This window comes from Macaca nemestrina, chromosome 3 (assembly GCF_043159975.1).
Source record: "Macaca nemestrina isolate mMacNem1 chromosome 3, mMacNem.hap1, whole genome shotgun sequence".
Taxonomy (NCBI): domain Eukaryota; kingdom Metazoa; phylum Chordata; class Mammalia; order Primates; family Cercopithecidae; genus Macaca; species Macaca nemestrina.
The window spans coordinates 60,670,208-60,694,546 of NC_092127.1; the positions used below are offsets into that span (position 1 = coordinate 60,670,208).

The 24,339-nt window shown below is 34.7% G+C and overlaps 1 protein-coding gene and 1 long non-coding RNA gene across 12 annotated transcripts in view; one reads left to right on the forward strand and one right to left on the reverse strand.

Moving 5' to 3' along the window:
* LOC105486091 (sodium channel and clathrin linker 1) overlaps positions 1-24,339 on the forward strand; it is a 215,130-nt gene that overhangs the window by 113,877 nt on the left and 76,914 nt on the right. For all 10 annotated transcript variants that reach the window (XR_011620973.1, XR_011620972.1, XR_011620971.1 and 7 more), the window contains 4 exons: positions 7,644-7,734; positions 12,440-12,531; positions 17,696-17,873; positions 21,019-21,117. Coding sequence is in view for 7 of the 10 variants with exons in the window: in XM_071093042.1 (XP_070949143.1) it covers positions 7,644-7,734; positions 12,440-12,531; positions 17,696-17,873; positions 21,019-21,117 (460 nt within the window). In the remaining 3 variants the exon portion in view is untranslated. The remainder of the gene's footprint in view (positions 1-7,643; positions 7,735-12,439; positions 12,532-17,695; positions 17,874-21,018; positions 21,118-24,339) is intronic.
* LOC105486089 (uncharacterized) overlaps positions 1-24,339 on the reverse strand; it is a 33,346-nt gene that overhangs the window by 3,411 nt on the left and 5,596 nt on the right. For both annotated transcript variants that reach the window (XR_011620975.1, XR_011620974.1), the window contains exons 3-5: positions 7,071-7,129; positions 4,187-4,254; positions 665-858 (exon numbers count right to left, since the gene is read on the reverse strand). This is a non-coding gene — a long non-coding RNA (uncharacterized lncRNA). The remainder of the gene's footprint in view (positions 1-664; positions 859-4,186; positions 4,255-7,070; positions 7,130-24,339) is intronic.

Consider the following 24,339-nt stretch of genomic DNA (forward strand, 5'->3'; position numbering starts at 1 on the left):
TCTTATACATGGAACCTCAGAATTTAAACCTATAAAAGCAGAATGGCTATGAAGGAGTAGAGGGCCTCCCCATCTTAGTAGCTAATGCCATCATCAAACCTCAGAATTTTTGCTTGCTTGCTCTCTGTTACTTCATCTCTATGTCTGCTCCTGTTGGCTCTATGTATAGATGATCACAAATCCACTCATCATCAATATCACCTCTACCCCACTGTCTCTTGTTTGCAGTACCCTTTTCTCTGGTCTACCTGCTTTCACTCTTACTCCACTGCAATTCATTCTCCACACAATATATCACATCATTTACCTGCTTCAGACCCTCCAGTGGATTTTCATTGCAATTGGAACACATTCCAAAATTCCTACTATATCCAGAAGGCCCTTATGTGATCTGACCTCTAAACTTCCTCTCTGACTTTATCTTACACTTTTTTCTCTGTGATGCATTCCGGCTTAATTGTCATTTCTTTGTTTTTCTCATATTCTTTCATTTATTCTTAATTATCTTTGCCTGTAATTCTTCTACCCTAAATTTCCTTCAGTTTTCATCATCACCCTTTAGGTCGCAGCTCAGATATTTCTACCATAGATGTCCCTGATGACCCATGTCTTTCCTATTTCCCTGTATCATCTTCTTTATAACATTGTCACTTTCTTTAATTACCTGATTTATTGAAATGCTTATTGCCTGTCTCCCTCCATTACAATATGAACTTTATGAGACAGGGGCTTTATCTTCCTTGTTTACCACTGCATCACCAGTGCTGATGACAGTGCTTCGTATGGTGCATGTAGCTGCTCAATAGACAGCGCTTGGTATGGTACATGTAGGTGCTCAGTAAAATAACTCTAGGACTCCTGAAATACAGGAAAAACAAACAAAAAACTGATGAGCCACCAGCTCTTAAAGCCAACATGTCCAAATTATATTCACAGTGTCGGGCATATTATAAGCATTCAATAAATATTTGTTCAAAGTATGAATGCATGGAATCCCTTAAATTATCTTTGTGAAACCTACACCATCTCTCTCAATATTGTTGTCATCACTCTGGTTTAGACTTTTCCTCCCTCTTGCTCATTTATTATAACATATTGGTTACAGAGAGAGAACTATCATTCTAGTCTATTTTTTACGAATGTCAGATTTAAATTTCTAAAGTGCAACTCTGATACCATTATTGGTGCAGTTCCCCACTTGCCTCTAAATTGATACAGATAACTGTCAATTAAGGACATTGACATTGTAGTCCCCATGGCCTTTACAGTCTTATTTCTCATCTTCTCTAAATAAGTCCTACACTTACCTACCTTTATGCTTGTGCTTATCTTGTTTTTTCCTAAAGCTTTCTCTATCTCTTCTTGTGAGATATATAATTCCTCTGCCAATTCTTGCTTTAAATACCTCTCACTTCGGTATTCTCCCAGCTAAATGTAAATGTGCTGCATACTCAGAATCATAATGTTTTATTTTAATCTTTTGTGTTACTTAACATATGCTTGCTTTGTGGCCCTCCTCAAGATTACTATAGCGCTATAATTACATTATGGAGCTGAAAGTTTAAATTGGGTAGGGTAGATATGATCATCTGTGAAGGAGAAAAACCCTTTGTGTGTTTTGTACCACATTATTGCAGCACCTCAAACATTGCAGGCATGAAGTAAACATGTTGTAAGCATGTCTGTTGAATAAGAGATTTCGATAGTCTGATCAATAATAGAGTATGAATTAATGTTTTCTGCACTTTGTCAGTGTTACCCAAAGTTACATGACTCTAAGACTATACTTGTACTCATTGTTTACAAAAGAGTAAATTGTGAATTCTGTAGTTATTTTATAAAATCTAAGACAGTGAATATACATCAGAATCCCCTGTAGAGATTCTGAAAAACAGAGATGACCAAGTATTGCCTGCAGACATTCTGAATAAGTCTCAGATTGAGCCTATCCATGTATGAAGTGAAAAAGCCTATGCATATTAGTTGCAAAAAGCTCACTTTCGTACACACAAAGTATGGACACTACTACTGGTATCATAGAATATTATATCTAACATAAAAATTAGAATTTTGAATTACCTAAAACTATGTATAATTTTGAGTTAACTTTAAGTTTCTATAAATAATACACAAATAGTGTATTTAAAAACTGAAGAGCCACTATTTTGGAAAGTTTTGTTAGCTCAATGTATAGATTATAATATCCATTGCTTTCAGAATTTCTTCAGAATGCTTCTGCCTTGAATGGGTTTCATTATTAGACTGCCACTAAAGACTGGGAAGAGGAAAAACATTGAAATAAAACGTTATTCAGTTTTGGTACTTACTCGGTTTCCTAAAAGCAGTAGTGATTTTAAAAGTTTAGAACTTTGTCTAAAATTATGTTTCAGGATTTTCTAAAGCTATTAAGTGTAAATGATCAGCTTTATTATACTGGATAATTATGAAAGTCCTTATTAAATTACCTAACGTATGCATTTTTCTGTTTTAAAGAGGAAAAAATTAAGAATATCAAATCAGCAAAATTAGCTTTTATATCTCTCAAAATCTTACCAGTTTTCATTGTATGCAAAAAAGGTATTATAAACATTTCTAGGATTCCCTTTGTATGAGAGTGCAGGAAGAAACAAAAATTTGTCTTAAAATAGACTCATTGTACTTGATGTTAAGTCTCAAAAAAGTGTATTGATAATTAAAGCATTTTAATTTCTGTCCAAATTGATGGTATAATATAAATCTAGTATTATATGCTATCCTTTATGCTATACTTGATTACATTTTGCTTAACGAAGTTTTATTTTTTTAAAAGTTGTCGGCCAGGTGCGGTGGCTCACGCCTGTAATCCCAGCACTCTGGGAAGCTGAGGCAGGTGGATCACAAGGTCAGCAGATCGAGACCATCCTGGCTAACATGGTGAAACCCTGCCTCTACTGAAGAATACAAAAACTTAGCCGGGTGTGGTGGTGGGCGCCTGTAGTCCCAGCTACTCAGGAGGCTGAGGCAGGAGAATGGCATGAATCCTGGAGGCGGAGCTTGCAGTGAACCGAGATCGTGCCGCTGCACTCCAGCCTGGGCGACAGAGCCAGACTCTGTCTCAAAAAATGATAATAATAAATAAGTTGTCATTCAAATGTGTTTAATATCATAAGCAATGAAAAAATACATTAATGAAAAATCCCAGGAATATAAAGTGGATTAACAAACATACCTGAAAATAAAGTAATGTGCTTTTTAGAATATTTATTTGAAGCAAAAGTAAAATCCTTGGGTAGTTATGACATCAAGATTGTTAATAGTTAACTAGTTGTGTTTTTTTTAAATCAAAATTTTTTTGTTAAACTGTTTTTAACTTTTATAAAATTACATACACAGGGAGACATGTATCTAAAACATTTGCATGTAAATAGTATAAACGTAATTATTGAGTTTCTTCATAAAATAATATTAGAATTATTTTTTTAGTTCCTTCAAAAATTTTAAAAGCGTGAATATTTAAAAGAACTCACAAGACCGCACAGGGCATACTTACAGAAGGCTTTTATTTAAAGGCCAAAGGATATTGTGCAGCCAGAAAAAGAACATAGGCAAGCATATAGCATCCAGGACACATTCAATCATAGGCACCCTAGGGCCTTTATTTATACACAGACATGCTTTGTCTCCACCTTGAGCCACCAAGAATCTGTGCAATGAATCTTGGCTTCAGGAGAGCTCCAGGCAGGAGTTCCCATCAGGGTCATTTTTTTTTTTTTTTTTTTTTTTTTTGCCACACTGATCACATAGCCTAGCCTGGCTATCTAGTTATGCCCAGTGAAAATCATCAGTAAACAAATCAACTTGCAGGCTGCAGGAAGAGATTCATACTTTAAACAGCACATCATAAATCCCGCTGTTCATATACTGGCTAAGAGTCAAGGCTAGACATTCAGGCATCCCCAGAGCTTTCCCAGTCCAACTGTAAATTAATACTTTACTACACAGTTCCTAACTATTTAATCTAATAAAAAGACAAAATGACGATGGTAGCTGCATTGTATAAACTACAGTAAAATTTATAAAATGTTTTAATATGCATTAACTTATTTGAACTTTATAATTCTGTGAACTATATGGGAAAACTGTTTTTATCTCCATTTTATAGATACTAAGACTCAGAGAAGTTAAGTGATTGGCTCAGTTCACATACCTTTTGTGTTTGTAGAGTCAGTTCTAGAAGACAGGCTTTCTGCCTTTTATTTTAGAATTTTTTTCAACCTGTCATGCCAAAAGTAGATAAAAAGAACTATTTACTTACTTTCTAACTGTTCTGTGGAACAATGTGGAAAACTACTACTTATTTGCCCCCAAAAAAATAGTATTTGTGTTTTAGTGAATATAATATAATATGAATGTTTTCAGAATTTTTTTTATAATGACTTCCAAATTAGGTCTAAGTCCAGTGCCTATTTTTTTTTCTTTTTACCTATGTAGCAGGAGATTCATCTCAAAGGAATATGAGATAATATATATTTGGAATAATAGTTCATAAATTATTTTTCTAGAATTTTTCACATGAATATTAAATTGGGCGTGCAAGATCTAGGTAAAATATCAATATATAGTTGTACTTGTAACATTCTCTTTCTCTTTCTCTCCCTCTTTCTCTCTCCCTCTCTCCCTCCCTCTCCCTCTCCTTCTCCCTCCCACTCCTCTCCCTTTCCCCTTCCCTCTTCTCACCTTTTCTTTTTGCCCTCTCATTCATTTATGATAGATTTACTTGTCTCCTGTACCCTAGGTACTGTGCTATCTCCTGAGGGTTTAAAAATTAATAAGATGTGATCCTTGCTTTTAATTATCTTACATTGTATATTTTTTATGAACTCACAGTTCCATAAAGGAGAATCTCTATAGTATTGATTACAATACAGTGTAGTCAATCAATAGCGTATAAAGTATTATATAAGTATTGAGATATAGGGTTTTCGCCAAGGGGAAATTAGTGAAGACTTGAAGATGGGGAGACTTTTGAACTAGGTCAAACTTAAGGAATTGGTTAGAAAATGAAGGAGAAGACTAGTCCAACCAAACATGTGAAAAAAGAAACAAAGATGTGTTTAAGAAACACTGAATGAGTGTTTTATTATACTTGGAATATAAATTACATGGGGGTAATTGGCAAGAGATGAGACTCTTTGATGTTAGATGTTGACTGGCCTTATATGCCATGTAGGGGCGTGTAGACTTTATGCCAAAAAGTGTGGAATCCAGGAATCATTGTTAAATAGGAGTTTTTAGTACTAGATAACTTTTTTAACAGATAAGATATATTATAAAGAATGAACGAAAGAGGAGACCATCAGTGAAGAGATGAGTTTGGAATCTATTGGAATAGTATTATGAGTGATAATGAAGCTAAAGTTTGGGCCATAGAATGAAAAAGGAATACACAATTGAAAGACAATTTAGAAATAGACTCAGGCCAATTAGATTAAAATAAGGGAGGAATCTAATTATAGAATTTTGGTCTTGGCAAATTGCCTAATCCACCTCTGTTGTTGGACATGAAGTCTTTGAGACGTGCAGCATGGTCAAGTGAATTGCGGTAAGGCATATTACTAGTTAGTGACGGAACTGGGTCCCTGCCTCTAGTGTTCTCCACATTGTACCTTGCTTCCTGTGTCTCCAACAGGTTTTTTTTTTCTTTCTTTTTTTTTTTTCCTTGATCATACTATGACCTTATCTTGCTTACAGTTTACAGGATACTCTAATATACATTATCTGTTTTTACTTGTTCAGCAATCCCATGAAACAAGTAGAACAAGCAATATTTTATCCTTTCTGAAGGTAAGAAAACCAAATCAGCGTGGTTGCTATGCTTATTCAGAGTTTTCTCAGTTTTATCCTTACTACTTAAATATATTATTCCTTAAGTTTTTCCTTTAAAAGTATATAGGATTTTATAACTGGTAGAATCATTTGTTGATTTAGATTGTAGATATACTCCTAAAATTATCTCTCAGCCTGACGTAGATTTTCCACAAATAAGGTGGTTTTTGTTTTCTCCTTTGGCAAATCATTTTGCAAATGAAGAAAATATATTTTTGTTTGTTTGTTTGTTTGTTTTTTCTTTGAGACGGAGTCTTGCTCTGTCACCAGGCTGGAGTGCAGTGGCGCGATCTCGTCTCACTGCAACCTGCACCTCCCGGGTTCAAGCTATTCTCCTGCTTCAGCCTCCCAAGTAGCTGGGACTACAGGCATGCACGCCAGCCCACCCAGCTAATTTTTGTATTTTTAGTAGAGACAGGGCTTCACCATGTTGGCCAGGATGGTCTCAATCTCTTGACCTCGTGATCCTCCCACCTCAGCCTCCCAAAGTGTTGGGATTACAGGCATGAGCCACCGCGCCCGGGCTGTTTGATTTTTTTTATAATCTTGGTTAATTTAAAGCAAAACATTTTCTTAAATGCCTCATCATATAAAATATTATTGGGACCATTTGAGGGTAGACAGTCTGTCATAGGGGACTCTTTAAATAGTAGTTTTATTACTTATTGTGAATCCTAGGGCATATTGGTAAACCTCTATCAACCTTGCTCTCCTCTACTTCAGTTTGATATAGTAGTAGTCTTAATTCACGGTTATTATGAGTGTCAAGTGAGATGACTGCAAAGCATTTACAACAGTCCCTGGCCCTAATAACTACCTGAGATGTTTTCAGCTATTATTAAATTTGTATTTTCTATTGTAGGAAATTTATCACTATATAAGTAATGCAGTTTTAAAGACAGAGTCAAAAGGAAATGAATTAACATTTACTTGTGAATTTTGCATCAAATAATTTCTGTAAGTTTTATAGCACAAATATGATTTACATTTAGATACATACATAAAATGTAATTAAGAAATAGGGAACAGTTCCTATACTAACATATTTTTCTTCTTAAAAAATATGTTCTTTAGATAATCAAAGTGTTTTATACTCAATGGTAAATTACGATGATATTAAAAATCATTTTTTCTGTCTAAAAAAGTCTTATCTTATTGTTCTAAAATCATTTCCTATGAGGAGTCAAGAAGATACTGAAACTTACTTGATTCTGTTAGAATGTTCACAAAAACTTGTCTTTTTCATTCGTTGCCAATACAGTCTCTGAAGAAAATAAACATTGTATTATGGTGGGACAAATATTTTAATTTATGTTAAGTGTTTACATAATACAAACTTCTGGGGTCTATGGAATGATCAAGGTATTGAAGTTTAAGTTCATTTTCATAGAAAGTCCAATCTCCATCTCTATAAGGATATTATAGACCTAAGTATATCCTTCTTAGTGCACTGGAGCTCTTGTTAGGTAATGTATCAAGATGATAAAGTGCTTTTTCAAGAAATTTATTGAATTACTTTGGTATATAATATAATTTACCCAAATAAAGCATTCATGACCTCTACTTCATACCCTTCACCATTCAACTATATTTTTTCTTCTTTAGTGTCTTCTACATGCTTTCATTAGTAATAAAGGAATCTTCCAAAATTTATTCCATGGATGCATTTTCGATACACAAGAATTAGAACTGATTTTACCAAATTTAGATTTCTATTCTAATTTTTTATTCTTAGTGGTCTATGAAAACAGTGTTTATTAATTTACTTTATTTTTTAGGCAAGCCAAATTAGAGCTGAGAGTTGCTGTAGCAAAAGTGGAAGAGTTAACTAACGCTACTGAAGATCTGCAGGGACAGATGAAAAAGAAGGTATTTTCTATTTCTAAGACAAATGGATACCTGTTGCTTAGTTTTCTTTCTATTTTGTTGATTTATTTTGAATTAGGTGTTAAAGAGGGTTGTCAGAAGATGAATTAATTATTTTATTACCCTTAAATATAAAATATGAAAGTAGGAAGCTAAACTATATTATTGAAAACAACTTTATAAATAATTTTTTATTTCCATCCTCTGTAGCCTAATTCAATAAAACATCATAATCCCACTTAATCACATCGTTACTGAAATGCAGATTAATACAAGATCAGGTTTCAGTTAACTGGTTATTTGCAGTTGGAAAACAAGCATTTAATACTACTTTTATGTTATTTACTAAAATATTTATTGGCATAATAGACTCCGGTTCTTTTAAATATGTAATAGAGAAATTTCAGAAGGATGTCAAGGAAAAGTCAAGCTTTATTTTTAGATAGATATAATTATTGAAAATTCTCACTCTGGGGCTTATTAGCTATGTAACTTTCTAAGCTTTATTCCCAATCTGTAAAAAGTTGATTATGGATTTCTAATAATGGTAGATTTTTTTTTAGTGTTACAAGAATCCTTCCATAAGTAACAATTTTAAAACTTGGATACATTTTTAAAACACCAGAAAGCACCCAAAACAGAAAAAAGTAAAAGAAATAAGAATTGTTAATTTTTGGATTTCTGGCCTGTCAGTTCTCCCAACCCCCACAGCTGTGGCTTCAGAAAACACCTCTGTATGGGCTTAAGGTACCCAGGTCAAAGTTTAGGGCTAGAAAAGCAGTAGGAGATTTAAAGAAAAAATAGTGGCAGCAAGAGTAACACACAGAAAAAGAGCCAAATTCTGAGTGTAAATTCTTACCAAATTCATGCCTGACAACTAAATTATGCATATGGAAGTGGGGGAGGGACCCCAGAGAACCCAGTGAAGAAGCAGGCAGAGACCTAAGAGAAATCTACTTTTGAAAGATAGAGATGTATGAAACTAGATATTTGAGTTTACTACTTTTTATAATTGAATGCATGCGAGAAATGTGTGCAACTGAAGCATCAGCATACTGAAGCCTTCCTTATTGTTTGAAGTATCAGAGGACAAAGCCCAAAGCTGGAAAGGCAGCTGAAAATTACAAGGGAATCTCTAGAAGCAAGGGAACGACAAAGAGGATGAACCCTACCTCTGCCCAAATCTTGACTGATCTTCAAATTATGAAGGCACAGGGCCTAGTTATAAAAGCAATAGTGGAAAGCAATAAGAACTAATTACATGTATCAGCTGATACATACTGTATGTGGAATAGATTTCAAATTTCAAGACCAAGCAAGATAATTGTCTACTTGAACTAAAAAAAAAAAAGAAAGAAAGAAATTAATGCTCAAAAGAACAAAACAAGTAACTGCAATGTATTAGCTACACTATCAGGTTTTCAATAAAAAATTACTAGACAGAAAAGTATGACCTATACTTGTTGGGGAGGTGCTGAGGGAGGCAGCCATTAGAAACTGACTTTAAATGGATCTATCTGTTAGATTTAGCAGACAGAGATTCAAATCAGCTATTATATATATGTTCAAGAAATTAAAATCTGTTTTTAAATTAAAATCTCTAGGAAGAGATAGATAATTTTAATTGAGGACTGGGACATAATTTTTAAAGAAGAAACTCTAGAGCTTTAAAGTTGAGCAACTGAAATAAAAATTTCACTAGATGGACTCAAAAACAGATTGGGAAAGACAGAAGAAATAATCAATGAACTTGAAGTCAGATCAATAGAAATTACCCTGTCCAAAGAACAGAGAGTTTAAAAGATTGAAGAAAAATGAACAAGTGCTCAGAAATCTATAGAACAATGTGAAGCAATACAACATAAGTGTAATTGGAACTGCCAAAGGGAGGGGGATGGGAGCAGAAAAAAAATAAAGAAATAATGGCTGAAAACTTCCTAAATTTGGTGGAAAATATTAATGAGTAAACACAGAATCACTTTAAGACACATCACAGTGATACTGACAGCCAATTATGAAGAGAATACCTGAAAGTAGCAATAGAAAAATGACCTGAACAGAGAGGCAATGATAAGATTAAAGGCTGAGTTCTCATCAAGAAACTGTGGAAACACTTCTGGACATAGGCCCTGGCAAAGATTTTATGTCAAAGACTCCAGAAGCAATTGCAACAAAAACAAAAATTGACAAGTGGGACCTAATTAAACTAAAGAGCTTCTGCATACCAAAGGAAACTATCAACAGAGTAAACAGACAACCTACAGAATGGGAAAAAATATTCGCAAACTGTGCATCTGACAAAGGTCTAATATCCAGCATAAAGAACTTAATTTTGCAAGATAAAAAAGCATTAAAAAGTAGGCAGAGGACATAAACAGACACTTTTCAAAAGAAGATATACACGTGGCCAACAAGCAAATGAGAAAATGCTGAATACTACAAATTAGAGAAATGCAAATCAAAATCACAATGAGATACCATCTCATACCTGTCAGAATGGCTATCATTACAAAGTCAAAAAATTACAGATGCTGGTGATGTTGCTGAGAAAAGGGAATGTTTATCCACTGCTGGTGGGAATGGAAACTAGTTCAGCCACTGTGGAAAAAGGTTTGGAGATTTCTCAAAGAACTCAAAACAGAAGTACCATTCAACCCAGCAATCCCATTACTGGGTATATAACAAAGTAATATAAATTGTTCCACCATAAAGACACGTGCCCATGTATGTTCATCACAGCATTATTCACTATAACGAAGAGATGGGATCAACCTAGATGCCCATCAATAGCAGACTGGATAAAGAAAATGTGTTACGTGTACACCATGGAATACTACACAATCATAAAAAGAGCAAAATCATGTCCTTTGCAGCAATATGGATGCAGCTGAAGGCCATTATCCTAAGCAAATTAACCCAGGAACAGAAAACCAAATACTGTATGTCCTCACTTACAAGTGGGGGCTAAACATTGAGTACAAATGGACACTAAAGGGAACAATATACACTGGCCCTACTTGAGGGTAGGGGATGGGAGGAGGGTGAGGATTGAAATACTACCTATCAGGTACTATGCTCATTACCTGGGTGGCAAAATAATCAGTATACCAAACCCCCTGACACACAATTTACCCATGTAACAAGCCTGCCCATGTACCCCTTGAATCAAAAATAAAGGCTGGAAGGGTGAAAAAAAAAACCTGTGAAAACAGAAAGTATTGGAATAATATATTTGAAATGCTGAAGAAAAAAATACTAAGAATTCTATATTCAGTGAAATCATACTTCAAAACTGAAGGCAAAATACAGGCATTTTCAAATAAACCAAAAATGAGAGCGTTTGTCCCCAGCAGACCTGCATTCAAAAAATTCTGCAGGAAGTTCTTTAGGCTAAAAGGAAATGACACCAGATGGCAACTCAGATACAAGAAGAAACTAAAAGCAACAGAAATGGCAAATATGAAATAACGTGTGTACATACTTTTCTCTTCATATCTTTAAAAGATGACTGCTTATAGCAGAACTAATAACACTGTATTTGATGGATTTGTAAAGTGTGCAGATGTAATATATGACAACAATGGCACTCAGGACTGGGATCCTACATGGATATACACTGTTGCAAGGTTCCAGTGTTTTCTCTGAGCTTTTATCTAAATATTAACTCTAAATAAATTGGGTAAGTTCAAGATGCATATTGTAATCTCTACAGCAACTACTAAAAAATAGTTCAAACAGATATAGCTAAAAGCAATAGAGGAATTAAAATAGCATTCTTAGGCTGGGCATGGTGATGTGCACCTATAGTCCCAGCTACTTGAGAGGCTGAGACAGGAGGATCACTTGACCCAAGGAGTTTGCGTGCAGCCTAGGTAACATGACAAGACCCTAAAAAAAAAAAAAAATGGCTGAGTGCAGTGGCTCATGCCTGTAATCCCAGCACTTTGGGAGGCTGAGGCAGGTGGCTCACTAGATCAGGAGTTCAAGGCCATCCTGGCCAATGTGGTGAAACCCCATATCTACTAAAAATACAAAAATTTGCCAAACGCGGTAGCAGGCACCTGTAATCCCAGCTACTCGGGAGGCTGAGCCAGGAGAATCGCTTGAAGCTGGGCAGCAGAGGTTGCAGTGAGCCAAGATCACGCCACTGCACTCCAGCCTGGGAGACAGAATGAGATTCTGTCTCAAAAAGAAAAACAAAAAGTTATGGCATCATAAAAAATATTTGTTAACACATGAAACAGGAAAAGAAGAACAAGAAATTTCTTTAGAAAGATGATACAAATAAAATTTATTAATATAGGTCAAAGCATCACTATGTCAAAGAAGAAAGACCCTGTGATTACCTTGATACTTAATGAGACATAGAATAGTAAAGAGAGCATATTCTAAAGGCAGATTCTCTGCATAAAAATCTCTCTCTTGTTTTGTTAGAGTTGCATTATAGAAATAGTCTGAAATATTGGTAGAAATCTTATGCAATAACTTTTGAGTGTTTTTTATGAATACAGGATTGATGATGAAGTTCTCCCCTCCTTTTTATTATACACATGATTTGTTTCCAAAGTCACATTGTTTCTTTTAACGTATGTATTGGAATGCTAATAGCATAGTAACTTTATAGCATGAACTGTTTTCTTTAGGCTGTATAATGGTGTATTGAATTTTCACATACTCAAAGTAAGCTTCTGGTTTCTTTATTTTCTAGGAGAAGGATGTGGTGTCTGCCCATGGAAGAGAGGAAGCATCAGATAGGCGCTTACAGCAGTTACAGTCCAGTATAAAACAATTAGAAATAAGGTAAATTGTTAAATGCACCTAGCGTTGTTGATATGCTTTAAAAGATATTTTACAATAAAGTGTCAGTGCGATATTTACTAGAATAAATATTTTATAAACTCTAAATCAAAACTATAATCATAGGTGTAAAATCTGATTTAATCGACATTATTTATTAAAAATTATATTCAACAGATTGCTATACTTTGAATATATATTCAAAGATAATTTGTTTAATATGATTTTAAAACCTTTACTAAGTGCATTAATTTAACTTTGAACAAGAATAGTTGTGCCAAATTTAGTCCAGTACTTTTTGGGAAACAAATAAAACCCTTGATATCATGCTTTTGTATCAGTACTGCAGAGCACAAAGTACACCTTTATTTTCATTTGTCCTTAGGTCAGCCTGCAGATTTTGGTGTGAACATAGTTGACCTTCAGTAACCTAAAATCTTTCTTTCTTCTAAAGAGTGGTTAAAATTTTAAAATCATAGTTAAGAGGAAATTTGATATTACCTCAACCCCTCTATAGTTCTGTACTTCTAAAATAATACAGTTACAGTAGAAATAAACCATTAAAATGGAAGGCAAAGAAAGGAGAGGAATGTTATTTTTAAAAGCTATTTTTTAGGAATCATGAGCCATAAATCCTACAAAGAGGATTAACTTCAAGAGCTAAATGTAGATTCTTTTTGCATCTTGCACATAATATGTCAGAAAAATCTTGGAAGCTGAAGCTTGATCATCAATCCTTTTGGTCCTCCAGAAGGCCAGGTGCTAGTGTATCCTGCTTCCCAGTACTGTTCTCCTTTGTGTTCTTGGGAGTTCTAATTTGCAGTGGCCCTTCGGATACCTTTACCCATCACTCATCTCTGTCCTGATAGCCATCATCAATTGGTGTCATGTTTTTCAACAGGAGTATTGGCTTTTTGAGTGAGACAATTCTTAGTTGTTTGAGACTGTGCCAATAACTACAGGATGTGTAGCATCCCTGGCATCAAATACGAAATTCTAGTCGCACCTCTTAGCATTGTAACTACCAAATGTCCCCACACATTTCAAATGCCAATACCATCATAGTTGCAAACCGTTGAGTATAGGACACTGGTATATCAGAATGGTCCATGCAGTACTCTTTTTAAAATCTTTTTTCTTTGTACAAGCTGAGCCATATGACTTGATATTAGATTGTGGACTTTATTTTAGGTAGGGAGAATATATGTTTGTCTTTGCTAAGAAGTAAGTTTTAACCAGATGCTAAAAGTCATCTTGAAAAGAGAACATTTTCCAAGTGCTTTGATGATTTTATTTTGCTATAAATGAATAATTTATCTGTTTAATAAAATCTTTTCATTTGACACAATGACTATAATAAAAGTGAAAATAAATATATGACTACCTCTCCCACATCAACAATGCCTTTTGTGTGCTAATATTTAGAATAACTAATACAGGTAGAGGAAAACAAATATGATCCTTGCAGAAATCAATAATAATTAGATTTGAGAAGAAAAGAAGTGAAATGAAGTTTTAATAATTTTTGTATGTTTGTTTGTTTTCAGTAATTTTGGGCAATATAAAGGAGATATATGCAAAGCATACTTGAAACCCCTATTTTTATGCCTATTGAACAGGAGTAGTAGAAAAAGGTCTAAGAGATAGTTGAGATATACCCCAGTATGACTAGATATGATTTTCCATACATTGTTAGAAGAAAAGTCTTTAAGACTCCCTCCTAAGACGGACTTTCGTATTCACAGGTGAAGCATCATGTTTTCAATGTGTGTTGAGCACCTACTGTTGTACCAGCCAGTGTTTTAGGTTCTGGAATTCTAGAAGTGGCCTGTATCTGGTGATATCTGATTATCTCTGTAGATGACAGAGAAAAGTCCTTAAAACATCATTTATACCTATTTAAACAGATACAAAAGATTATTCTCAGTAGGGAAAATTCACCAATGGATACTACTATTAAAAATAGGGTTTTTAAAAAATAAGTAAAAACTTAGAATGAAGTCTGATTGATAGGCATCACTTACTTGTATCATCACCCCCACCACCTTCTGACCTCCATTACTCATATGCTTAAATTGTTAGGGAAAGAAAACTATTCAATAATATAATTGACTCTCGGTTGGCTACCACTATCTGCCTGAATTGATATTTGAGATTTCACTCATATGTACTAAAGAATGCACCCAGATTTATACATCATTCGTTACTTAATCGGAATCCAAATCACTTTTTTTCTCCTTTCTTCAGCAAATATTCACTTACTAGACTGAAGACATTTTAAAAGCTAAGTTACCATAGGATATATGTATATGTTTGAGAGCTTGAAAAGACTAATATGAAAGTGATTGAAAAACAGAATTTAGATACAATTGTTTTTCCTCAAGATTTAGTTAGGTGGGTCTTTAGTACTGTGAAAGACCAAATGTACCAGATAATTCAGGAGATTATTTTATACAGGCTATTGCAGTAGGGAGAATGCTCATTAATGAGGAATGTTTCAAAGAAAAGGAAGGGGCCTGAGGTTTTATATAGGTGGATAAATGAGGGGTGCATGAGTCTTATGGGACTCATGAGGAAGGATGGAGGTGGGTCTTATTTTGGAATATGCGAGAGCAGGGTTATTTTATGCTGTTAACTCTATTCTGAAACACAAAATGATAGAGGGGGTTTAGAGGACAAGGGTGGGAGGATTTCTTAGCCATCCCTGTTTTCTTGGCTCAGGTAAAGTCTAATATCAGTATAAAGGAAGCACAAAAGCCAGATACAGCAGACATAATATACGATTAATGTCTGTTCTTAAGATTTGAGGCAGATATTTGAATGGACCAACAATTCAGTAACACAGGTTAGAAATGGAGGAGAACAAAGTAATGATTAATAATGATTGTGCAGACTATTCCATTCACATAACATGTCAGACTAAATATTCTAAAAAAAACCCTCTTAATGTAAGCATCTTGATAAATGACAACATGATTTGTTTTCAAAGTTGTTTCTTTAACTTACATATTAGAATGCTAATAGCATAAAAAATTTATAGCATGAACTGTTTAATTACATTTAAATGCTCAACTTATATAGTTGGGAACTCTCAAGCATACAAATAAAAAAACAAAAACAGGAAGCTAAAACAAGAATGATAAATAAATGACTTGCCTGCCAAGGACGTCAGGGCTGGATCTGTATTATGTCACAAGAAGGTAAATGTCCTTGGGCAGGCTAGAACCCTTGAAGGAGCTACACTCTAATTAAAAGGCTAAAATAGAAAAAAATTTCTGCTTCTTAACAATGATACCCAACCAATAAAACTATTTCCATCATGTAGCCAAATGGAAAAAATAAAAATCATAATAATCATTGTAGTCTTCTCTGAGAATGTGTAACCATGACTCTGCCCTCATATGACACTGTTGTTTAATATTATACTATCTGTTCATTTGGAAACCTCAGCCCCAAAAACTAAAGTGGCAACAGATTGGTAGGTAGTCCTGGTGCATGGAAGAAGCAATAGTAAACCTTTGGGTGAAATACTTTTGAACACGGACCCCTCAGGATTCCCACAAATTAAGTTTAGACAGATATGAACTTAATCAAAAATTACCAAATGCATGAGAAAGTAAACCACTTGACTGACAGGAAGAGGGTTTTGAAGTGGGTAGTGGAGGGGAGTGCAGAGGGGAGAATAGAGAAGCCTGCTTCTTCTACTATTTAGAAAAAAGAAATGCCTGAAAATAACAAATAACAAAGAAAATTATAAAATGTGTCTTACCAAACATGTTATAAAGCCAAAGTAATCAAATCAGTAATCAAATTAAAATGAGTTGAGCATGTAAAACTAAGTAGATTAATGAAACATAATCTACTAGTAAATTATTATATTTGCATATATGATATTTGCATATTTGGAGGATGGTAATAGGAGTATTTAAATTCATTAGTTACTAATGGTACTCAAACAACCGGCCATTAGTTTGGAACTTAAGTTGGACTCTTCTCTTACATCATACTCAGGAGTAAATTCAAATGAGTCAGGATTAAAAATATAGGGGTAAAAATTAAAGTCATGGAAATCTTTGGAGGAAATCTAAGAGATTACACTGACAATTTATGGATGAAGGAGACCATCTTTATAAAAACTGAAATCCCAAAAGTTGAAAAAAATAGTCAAATTTAGCTGTGTTAAATTTTTAGTGTGATGAAGATTCCCTAAATAGAGTCAATAGGCAAGAACAACAAAAGGTAGATTTGGAAAAAAAAAAATATTTTCAGCATAAAGGACAGACTAAGGGTTAATATTTATAATGTATGGTTCTTATAAAGGGAAGAGCAAAGTAAACAACCCATCAGAAAAAAAATGTGCAAAGATTAGAAGAAATTCAAAGAACAAAATTCATTTGGCTTACAAAAGGAAGAAAATATGCGTAAAGTTTCTTATAGAGAAATACAAATTAACAGTGAAATGAGGTTACATTCATTAGACTAAGAAAGGAAGGGGCCTTTATAACTTGATGAGATTTCTATATTATTAGATGAGAAAAGCAAGTACAGAAAAGGGTATATATTATGATTTTTATTGTTATAACAAAAATTAAGCTCCTGTGGTTAGCTGTATGTATAATATGTGTGTATATTTATGTGTATATGTGTATGAGTGTATATATATATATATATAAAATCATATGAATATTGAGAAAATTATTTTAATATATACATTAGTAAGTTCACATAGCTTGTCTGGGTAGAGAGCATGAAAAGGGAGAAAAGAGAAAAGACCATATAAATGTAAAGAACAACTCATTTCTTAAGGGTTTGCTTTGTGTCATTGTCATGTAACTATATAATACAGTGTAATACCATAACAAGTATAACATAATTAGGATCAGAAAATCCAGGCTCAGTCTCAGCCCCACTGCTCATTAGCCCTATGACCTTAATCAAATGCCTGACCTCTCTGGGTATGTTTGTTGTTCTGTAAAATGAAGATATGTAGATAGTAAAACCTACTTTATAGAAGTGTAATGAGTATCAAATGAGAAAATATTAATACATGCGAAAGTTACTAGCATAATAATACCGGTATTATGCTACTGAGTAGTAGATGCTCAGGAAATCTCCCTCCTTCCGTTTAAAAAAGTTTAACTTTCCCAGTGTAATTATTGATTTCTAGATTATGTGTGACAATCCAAGAAGCCAACCAATTAAGAACAGAAAATACACATCTGGAAAAACAGACCAGAGAGCTACAAGCAAAGTGCAATGAATTAGAAAAAGAGCGATATGAGGCTATTGTAAGAGCCAGAAATAGCATGCAACTCTTAGAAGAAGCTCACCTTCAAAAAAGTCAGGTAAGAAAGCTAGTAAATATGTTTAGATATAATAAAATGTTGACTATTCTCCCATGTGACCTCACAGTAAGGGATTCAATAGCTTCAGAATAAATGCATGAAAATGAAATTGCTATTCTCTTCATTAGTAATCATACCATATTCTTGGATGGTAAAACCAAATATGATAATATGATAAAATGTCAATTCCTTTCTAAAATAATGTATAAATATCAGACTTTTCTTATTTTCCCAAACCCTGTGTAACTAATCTTCAAACCCTGTAGTCTCATACTTAAAAAAAAAAAAAAAAAAAACACTGTTACAGTGCTTTACTGCAGTATACCCTATATTTTATTCAGTTGAATCTGATAAATCTTATCCATCTCTATTCCCCTTCGTCATATACTCAATTACTTTAATAAAGCAGAAGCTTAATTGGCTTTAAAGATTTATTTACCAAAGTCTTCACGTCACTGTTCTTTTTTAGTTCTCTAACAATTGTGATTCTTGTGCTATCAAATACAGTGTTCCTTGTCATATACTGCTTCCCTATGAATTATGTATTTAGTTTATTGTAGTCACAAAATAAATGTTTTAATGTTTATTTTGCTGCCTCCCTTATGTAGAGTTCATTAAATCATTAATTTATTTACCAACATTTATTGAAAACCTAGTATATGCAGAATACTCTGCTAGCAAGTATGTTGGGGTACAAAGGAAGTGCTTTGTTTTATGTATATTTCCCTTTTTACAGAAGATTTTTCAAGAGATCTAGTAAAACAGAACATAGTGTAAGTTGGATATTGAGAAGCTAATAAATAAAAAAAAATTATCTAAATCCTAACTGTGGGAATGCTAAGGTGTTTATCATGCCTTCCAACTAATATTTTCATCTGTGATCTGAATACTGTCTTTTAGAATGGTTAAGAGGCACACAATAGACATAATATGCTTGGGAATTGTGTCGAATACCTAAATCAACTAGAAAAATTAAGGTCAAGACAAAATTTTTATCTCTGCCCTCTGAAGCCTACTTGTATGAGCACTCTTAATACCAAGCCATTAAAAATAAACATCTTGTGTAGAGCACAGTGGACAGAGAAAAGAGTAGGAACACTCATTGCCCATCCTCCTCCCAAATTTTCTCACTCAAATCCTAAGTCAACAGACCCTCACAGAGACTGTCTATGGCTACAATATTAAGCTGCTCCTTGACTCATTGCTTAGTTGCTAGAGGTTTCCCATCTTCAGTTGCTTGTTCAAAGTCAACGGTTCTCCCAACCGATCATACAAGCAAGGCAGGAAGTGCAGCCTAGCATAGTTCCCCTTCTCCCCCTCAAGGTTATTACGTAAGAACAGCTGTTACTTGTCACTAGCTTACTTGTTTAAGGTGGAGGAAATTTATCTTAAAAAGCAATTTTAGGCCGGGCGCGGTGGCTCACGCCTGTAATCCCAGCACTTTGGGAGGCGGAGGCGGGCGGATCACAAGGTCAGGAGATCGAGACCACGGTGAAACCCCGTCTCTACTAAAAATACAAAAAATTAGCCGGGCGCGGTGGCGGGCGCCTGTAGTCCCAGCTACTCAGGAGGCTGAGGCAGGAGAATGGCGTGAACCCAGGAGGCGGAGCTTGCAGTGAGCCGAGATCGCGCCACTGCACTCCAGCCTGGGCGACAGAGCGAGACTCCATCTCAAAAAAAACAAAAAACAAACAAACAAACAAACAAAAAAGCAATTTTTAGGCCGGGCGCAGTGGCTCAAGCCTGTAATCCCAGCACTTTGGGAGGCCGAGACGGGCGGATCACGAGGTCAGGAGATCAAGACCATCCTGGCTAACACGGTGAAACCCCGTCTCTACTAAAAAATACAAAAAACTAGCCGGGCGAGGTGGCGGGCGCCTGTAGTCCCAGCTACTCGGGAGGCTGAGGCAGGAGAATGGCGTAAACTTGGGCGGCGGAGCTTGCCGTGAGCTGAGATCCGGCCACTGCACTCCAGCTTGGGCGACAGAGCGAGACTCCGTCTCAAAAAAAAAAAAAAAAAAAAAAAAGCAATTTTTAAAAAAACAGGTAAAAATGTGTATGGTACCTTTGGAAGATGGTGGGAACAGAACACAGGGCCACTTACATGTTGATTTAAAATGGATTCAACTTGGCCTAATTGAAGGAGTTCCAAGCCCAGAAAAAAAGATTTGTGTTAGAAATATAAATATGGGAATTGTCAGCATATAAATGATATTTAAAACCATGAAATTTGATTAGACCACTAAGAGAAGGACATATAGAGAGGGGGGCAAGAACTGAACCTTGGGTAGTCCAGTGTTAAGAGATTCAGGAGAAGAGGAAGAATCAGCAATGTAGACTGAAGAGGAATGATCAGTGAGATAGGAGGAAAACCAGTACTGTGTATGATGTGCTGAAAATCACATGCAGAAAGTACAACAAGGAGAGGAAAGTAAATATCTCAAGTGCTGCTGGTAAAGAAGTACTGAAAATTTACTTACAGATAAACAACATGGAGATCATGATGGTGAAAGCCTGATTCAAGGAAGTATAAAAGAGATTGAAAGAAAAAGTCTTGGAGATGAACATGTTACAGAGTTTTGCTTCACAGAGAAGCAAGGAAATGGAGTGTGACTGACAGCAGAGCTAGGATTATGGCAATATTTATTTGGTGGGAGATGGAAATGATTGGAATGATAGAAACACATCAAAGAGACAAAAACAAGTGGTGTCTGCAGTGATCAAGTTATGAGTTAATGAGTGACATAATTTGAATAATACTAAATAATGGAAAGAGAAAGAAATTCAAGAGATTCTTATAAGGATACAATACCTAGATTTGATGATTTACTTTATATAGGGACTCAAAAAAAATGGAAAATTCAAAAATGGTTTTAAGATTTCTGGCTGTAGAGATTAGAAGGGTGTTAGAAACATTGGCTGAAATAAATACCATAGAGAAAGTGTCTTTAGTTAGGACAAGGGCAGGTGAGGAGGTTAGGGAAAATAAATATCATTCATGATTTCAACATGATATTCAAGTAGAGATGTCCCAGAAGTTTTGAATAAGGTGTTTATAGAAAGTGACTAGTGGATAGGTTTTTACCTGTTACTATCTTTGCTAATAATGATGTGATCTATAACATGAAATGATTGTTTTCTGAAGGCTCTACTTGAGGAGAAGCAAAAAGAAGAAGACATAGAGAAAATGAAAGAGACAGTTTCTCGGTTTGTACAAGATGCTACCATAAGAACCAAGAAGGAAGTAAGGATTTTTAATTATATTTAAAATTCAGAATTTAAGTCACAACTAAAGACTAAATTCTACCTAAATATTTGTAAATTAAAATTAAAATACTTGCCTACATAGTTATAAAAACTGTTTTGAAATTATTAACATAAGTGTTTAAAAACTAACTAAAGGAACTGAGTAAAGGCTCCTTTCCTTTAAATTTATCTCCAGTAGGATAGTGGGATATACTGAATAGCCCTCCACTTGATAAAATAAAGATGTTCCTTTTTTTTCCTTATCTGTATTTTTTGTGGGCAATATTATTTATCTTCTAGGTGAACTGTAGCTTTAAACTGGATTTTAAAACTTCATCAGTTTAGAAAAAATAAAGTTAAAATGTTTGTTTTCTCCCAAGCAACTAGGTGGTAGAATTTTTATCTCCACAAAGCCACTGTATAATATTTCTTCCTGCAGAAGTATTTCTTAGAAATCTATTACTTTTACAGAATCATGGTGTAAAGAAAAAAAATCTATTACTTTATCTTTATATGACCGAAATTAGATAATTTCCCAAGATAAAATTTTTAATTTAAGGCAGAGTCCAAAGTAAACCGTGTGCTTTTTAATTTCTAATCTTCTATATCCTTTCTGCAGGAGCTCTGTCCTTCCTGTTCGTGAAGTTGAGAGTACCGTAACATTGGACTATAGCCTAAAATATTCTTGACGACATATTTTTAAAATAAATATTAATAAACTTTATACTTTTAATGATAAAAATATTTTATTAAAGTATTCATGGTATGAGCATTCCTCTAATTGTATTTTCTTATCCTAAAATAAATTCACATTGATTTTGGGGTTGATGAAGCTCATCTTTTGCATGAAACTTTAAATAATCTAAGTAGGATTTTTCACAAGCATTGTGATCTCATTCATTCCAGATGTTTTGCAAATGGAAAATACAGATGCTTCCTAAAATCCAATTATTTCCCTATTCAAATATGTAATCCTTCCAGGCATCTGAAGCTCAACATGTCTGAAACTGAACTTACTCTTGTAGTCAGTCCCAGATTGTTTCTTCCTTAGGTGTTCCTGTTGATTTCCTGTAGCCAGCCTTTCCCCGCCATTACAACTATTCACTCAGGAAGTATTTATTGAGCACTTCCTGTGTGCCATGCATTTTGCTGGGTCTTTGCCCCCTCTGAGTTCCACACTCTTGCCAAGTTAATTTTTTTAAGTAAACTTTTAAAATTATTATTAAAAGTGACATATATTCATTGTAAAAAGAAATGGAAAATATGTATGAGAAAATATGTATAAATGAAAAATATGTATAAAAGAAAATTAAAGGCCGGGCGCGGTGGCTCAAGCCTGTAATCCCAGCACTTTGGGAGGCCGAGACGGGCGGATCACGAGGTCAGGAGATCGAGACCATCCTGGCTAACACGGTGAAACCCCGTCTCTACTAAAAAATACAAAAAACTAGCCAGGCGAAGTGGCGGGTGCCTGTAGTCCCAGCTACTCGGGAGGCTGAGGCAGGAGAATGGCGTGAACCCGAGAGGAGGAGCTTGCAGTGAGCTGAGATCTGGCCACTGCACTCCAGCCTGGGTGACAGAGCAAGACTCCGTCTCAAAAAAAAAAAGAAAATTAAAATTACAAGTTTAATACCCAGAGATAGCCACTATTTTTAGCATTGTTCTGTGAATTTCATTTAATCCCAAATTATTCACAGCGTGTCCTTCAAATATGTAGAATTAACCTGTTGAATTGAGAATAACTTTATATGTATCTCTTCCTATTGACTGAAGTAAATACAATGAATAAATTGTCACATATTTCTGTTCTGGCTATAAAATTGAACAAAAATATGACAGTGGCTTATTTCTTTAAAATATGAAAATACTTTATTTCTTAGATATCTCTCAAATAAATAAAATTTGTAAAAAAAATACATTGTTTACTTTTGATTTTAAGTCAAAGCTAGTGCCATTATTGGATTTTCCTATTTCTTAATAGTTTATCTTACTATTTGGTTTATAAATATCCTTACTGTTCATAAAATTATAGAGGGAAATGCTTATATAAAGTGAGGATAGGATGAGAGAAGTGTATTAGTCCCTTCAAAACCCCAATCACAGTAAACTACCTCACTGAAATGTGTATTTCCTCACATGACGAAAGTTTACATTTTGTTTCATTAGATACTAACTCTAGAAAATTCCATATGACTTTTGGAGCACAGAAGTTTACATATGATATGCCATCAGTGTCAATAGTTCTACACAGTCCTTTCAAAAGGCATGAATAGTTTGATTCATCTGTATTTGCCAGGATTACTATAAATGTATTTCAAAATATGTACCCTCCTGTTGTCATAAGCCCTCAAGTTAGCTGTATCATTTCTAGATACTAAAAAGAACACATTTTAGAAATTATGCGAGAGAGAGATAGACATGACAGGGCTTGTAAGAACCAAAATTTTTATATTATAGGAACATTTATGACTTAATTTCTCTGCCTCAGTTTTCCTCATCTATAATGGAAATAATAACAACCTCATTGGATTTTTGTGAGAATTAATGAGATAATACATGTAAAGCACTCTGAATAGTACCTAACACACATTAATCCTCCATAAATTCTGTTATTGTTACTGATCCATAAACAGAATACATTGATTTTTAATATAATTATTCATAGGAAAAGTCTACATCAAATTATAACCTTGAAAAGAGCTAAAATAGGCCGGGCGCGGTGACTCACGCCTGTAATCCCAGCACTTTGGGAGGCTGAGGCAGGCAGATCACAGGGTCAGTAGATCGAGACCATCCTGGCTAACACGGTGAAACCCCGTCTCTACTAAAAATACAAAAAATTAGCTGGGCCTGGTGGCAGGCACCGGTAGTCCCGGCTGGAGGCTGAGGCAGGAGAATGGGGTGAACCTGGGAGGCGGAGCTTGCAGTGAGCCGAGATCGCGCCACTACACTCCAGCCTGGGCCACAGAGCGGGACTCCCTCTCAAAAAAAAAAAGAGCTAAAATAGACCCAGAAATAGTATGCTTGGCAGGCCTTCAGAAAGATAACTCATATTAATTAACCGTATAAAGTACATGGCAGTATTGTAAATGTTCTAAACAAGGTTTACATCATATTTTCAAAATAGTCCATCTTACAAGATACTAGAAAATTCTCAAAGACCTTTAGATCATAAAAGTTTACTGATGATTTACCATTGGCATCAGTATTCTTCAGAGTC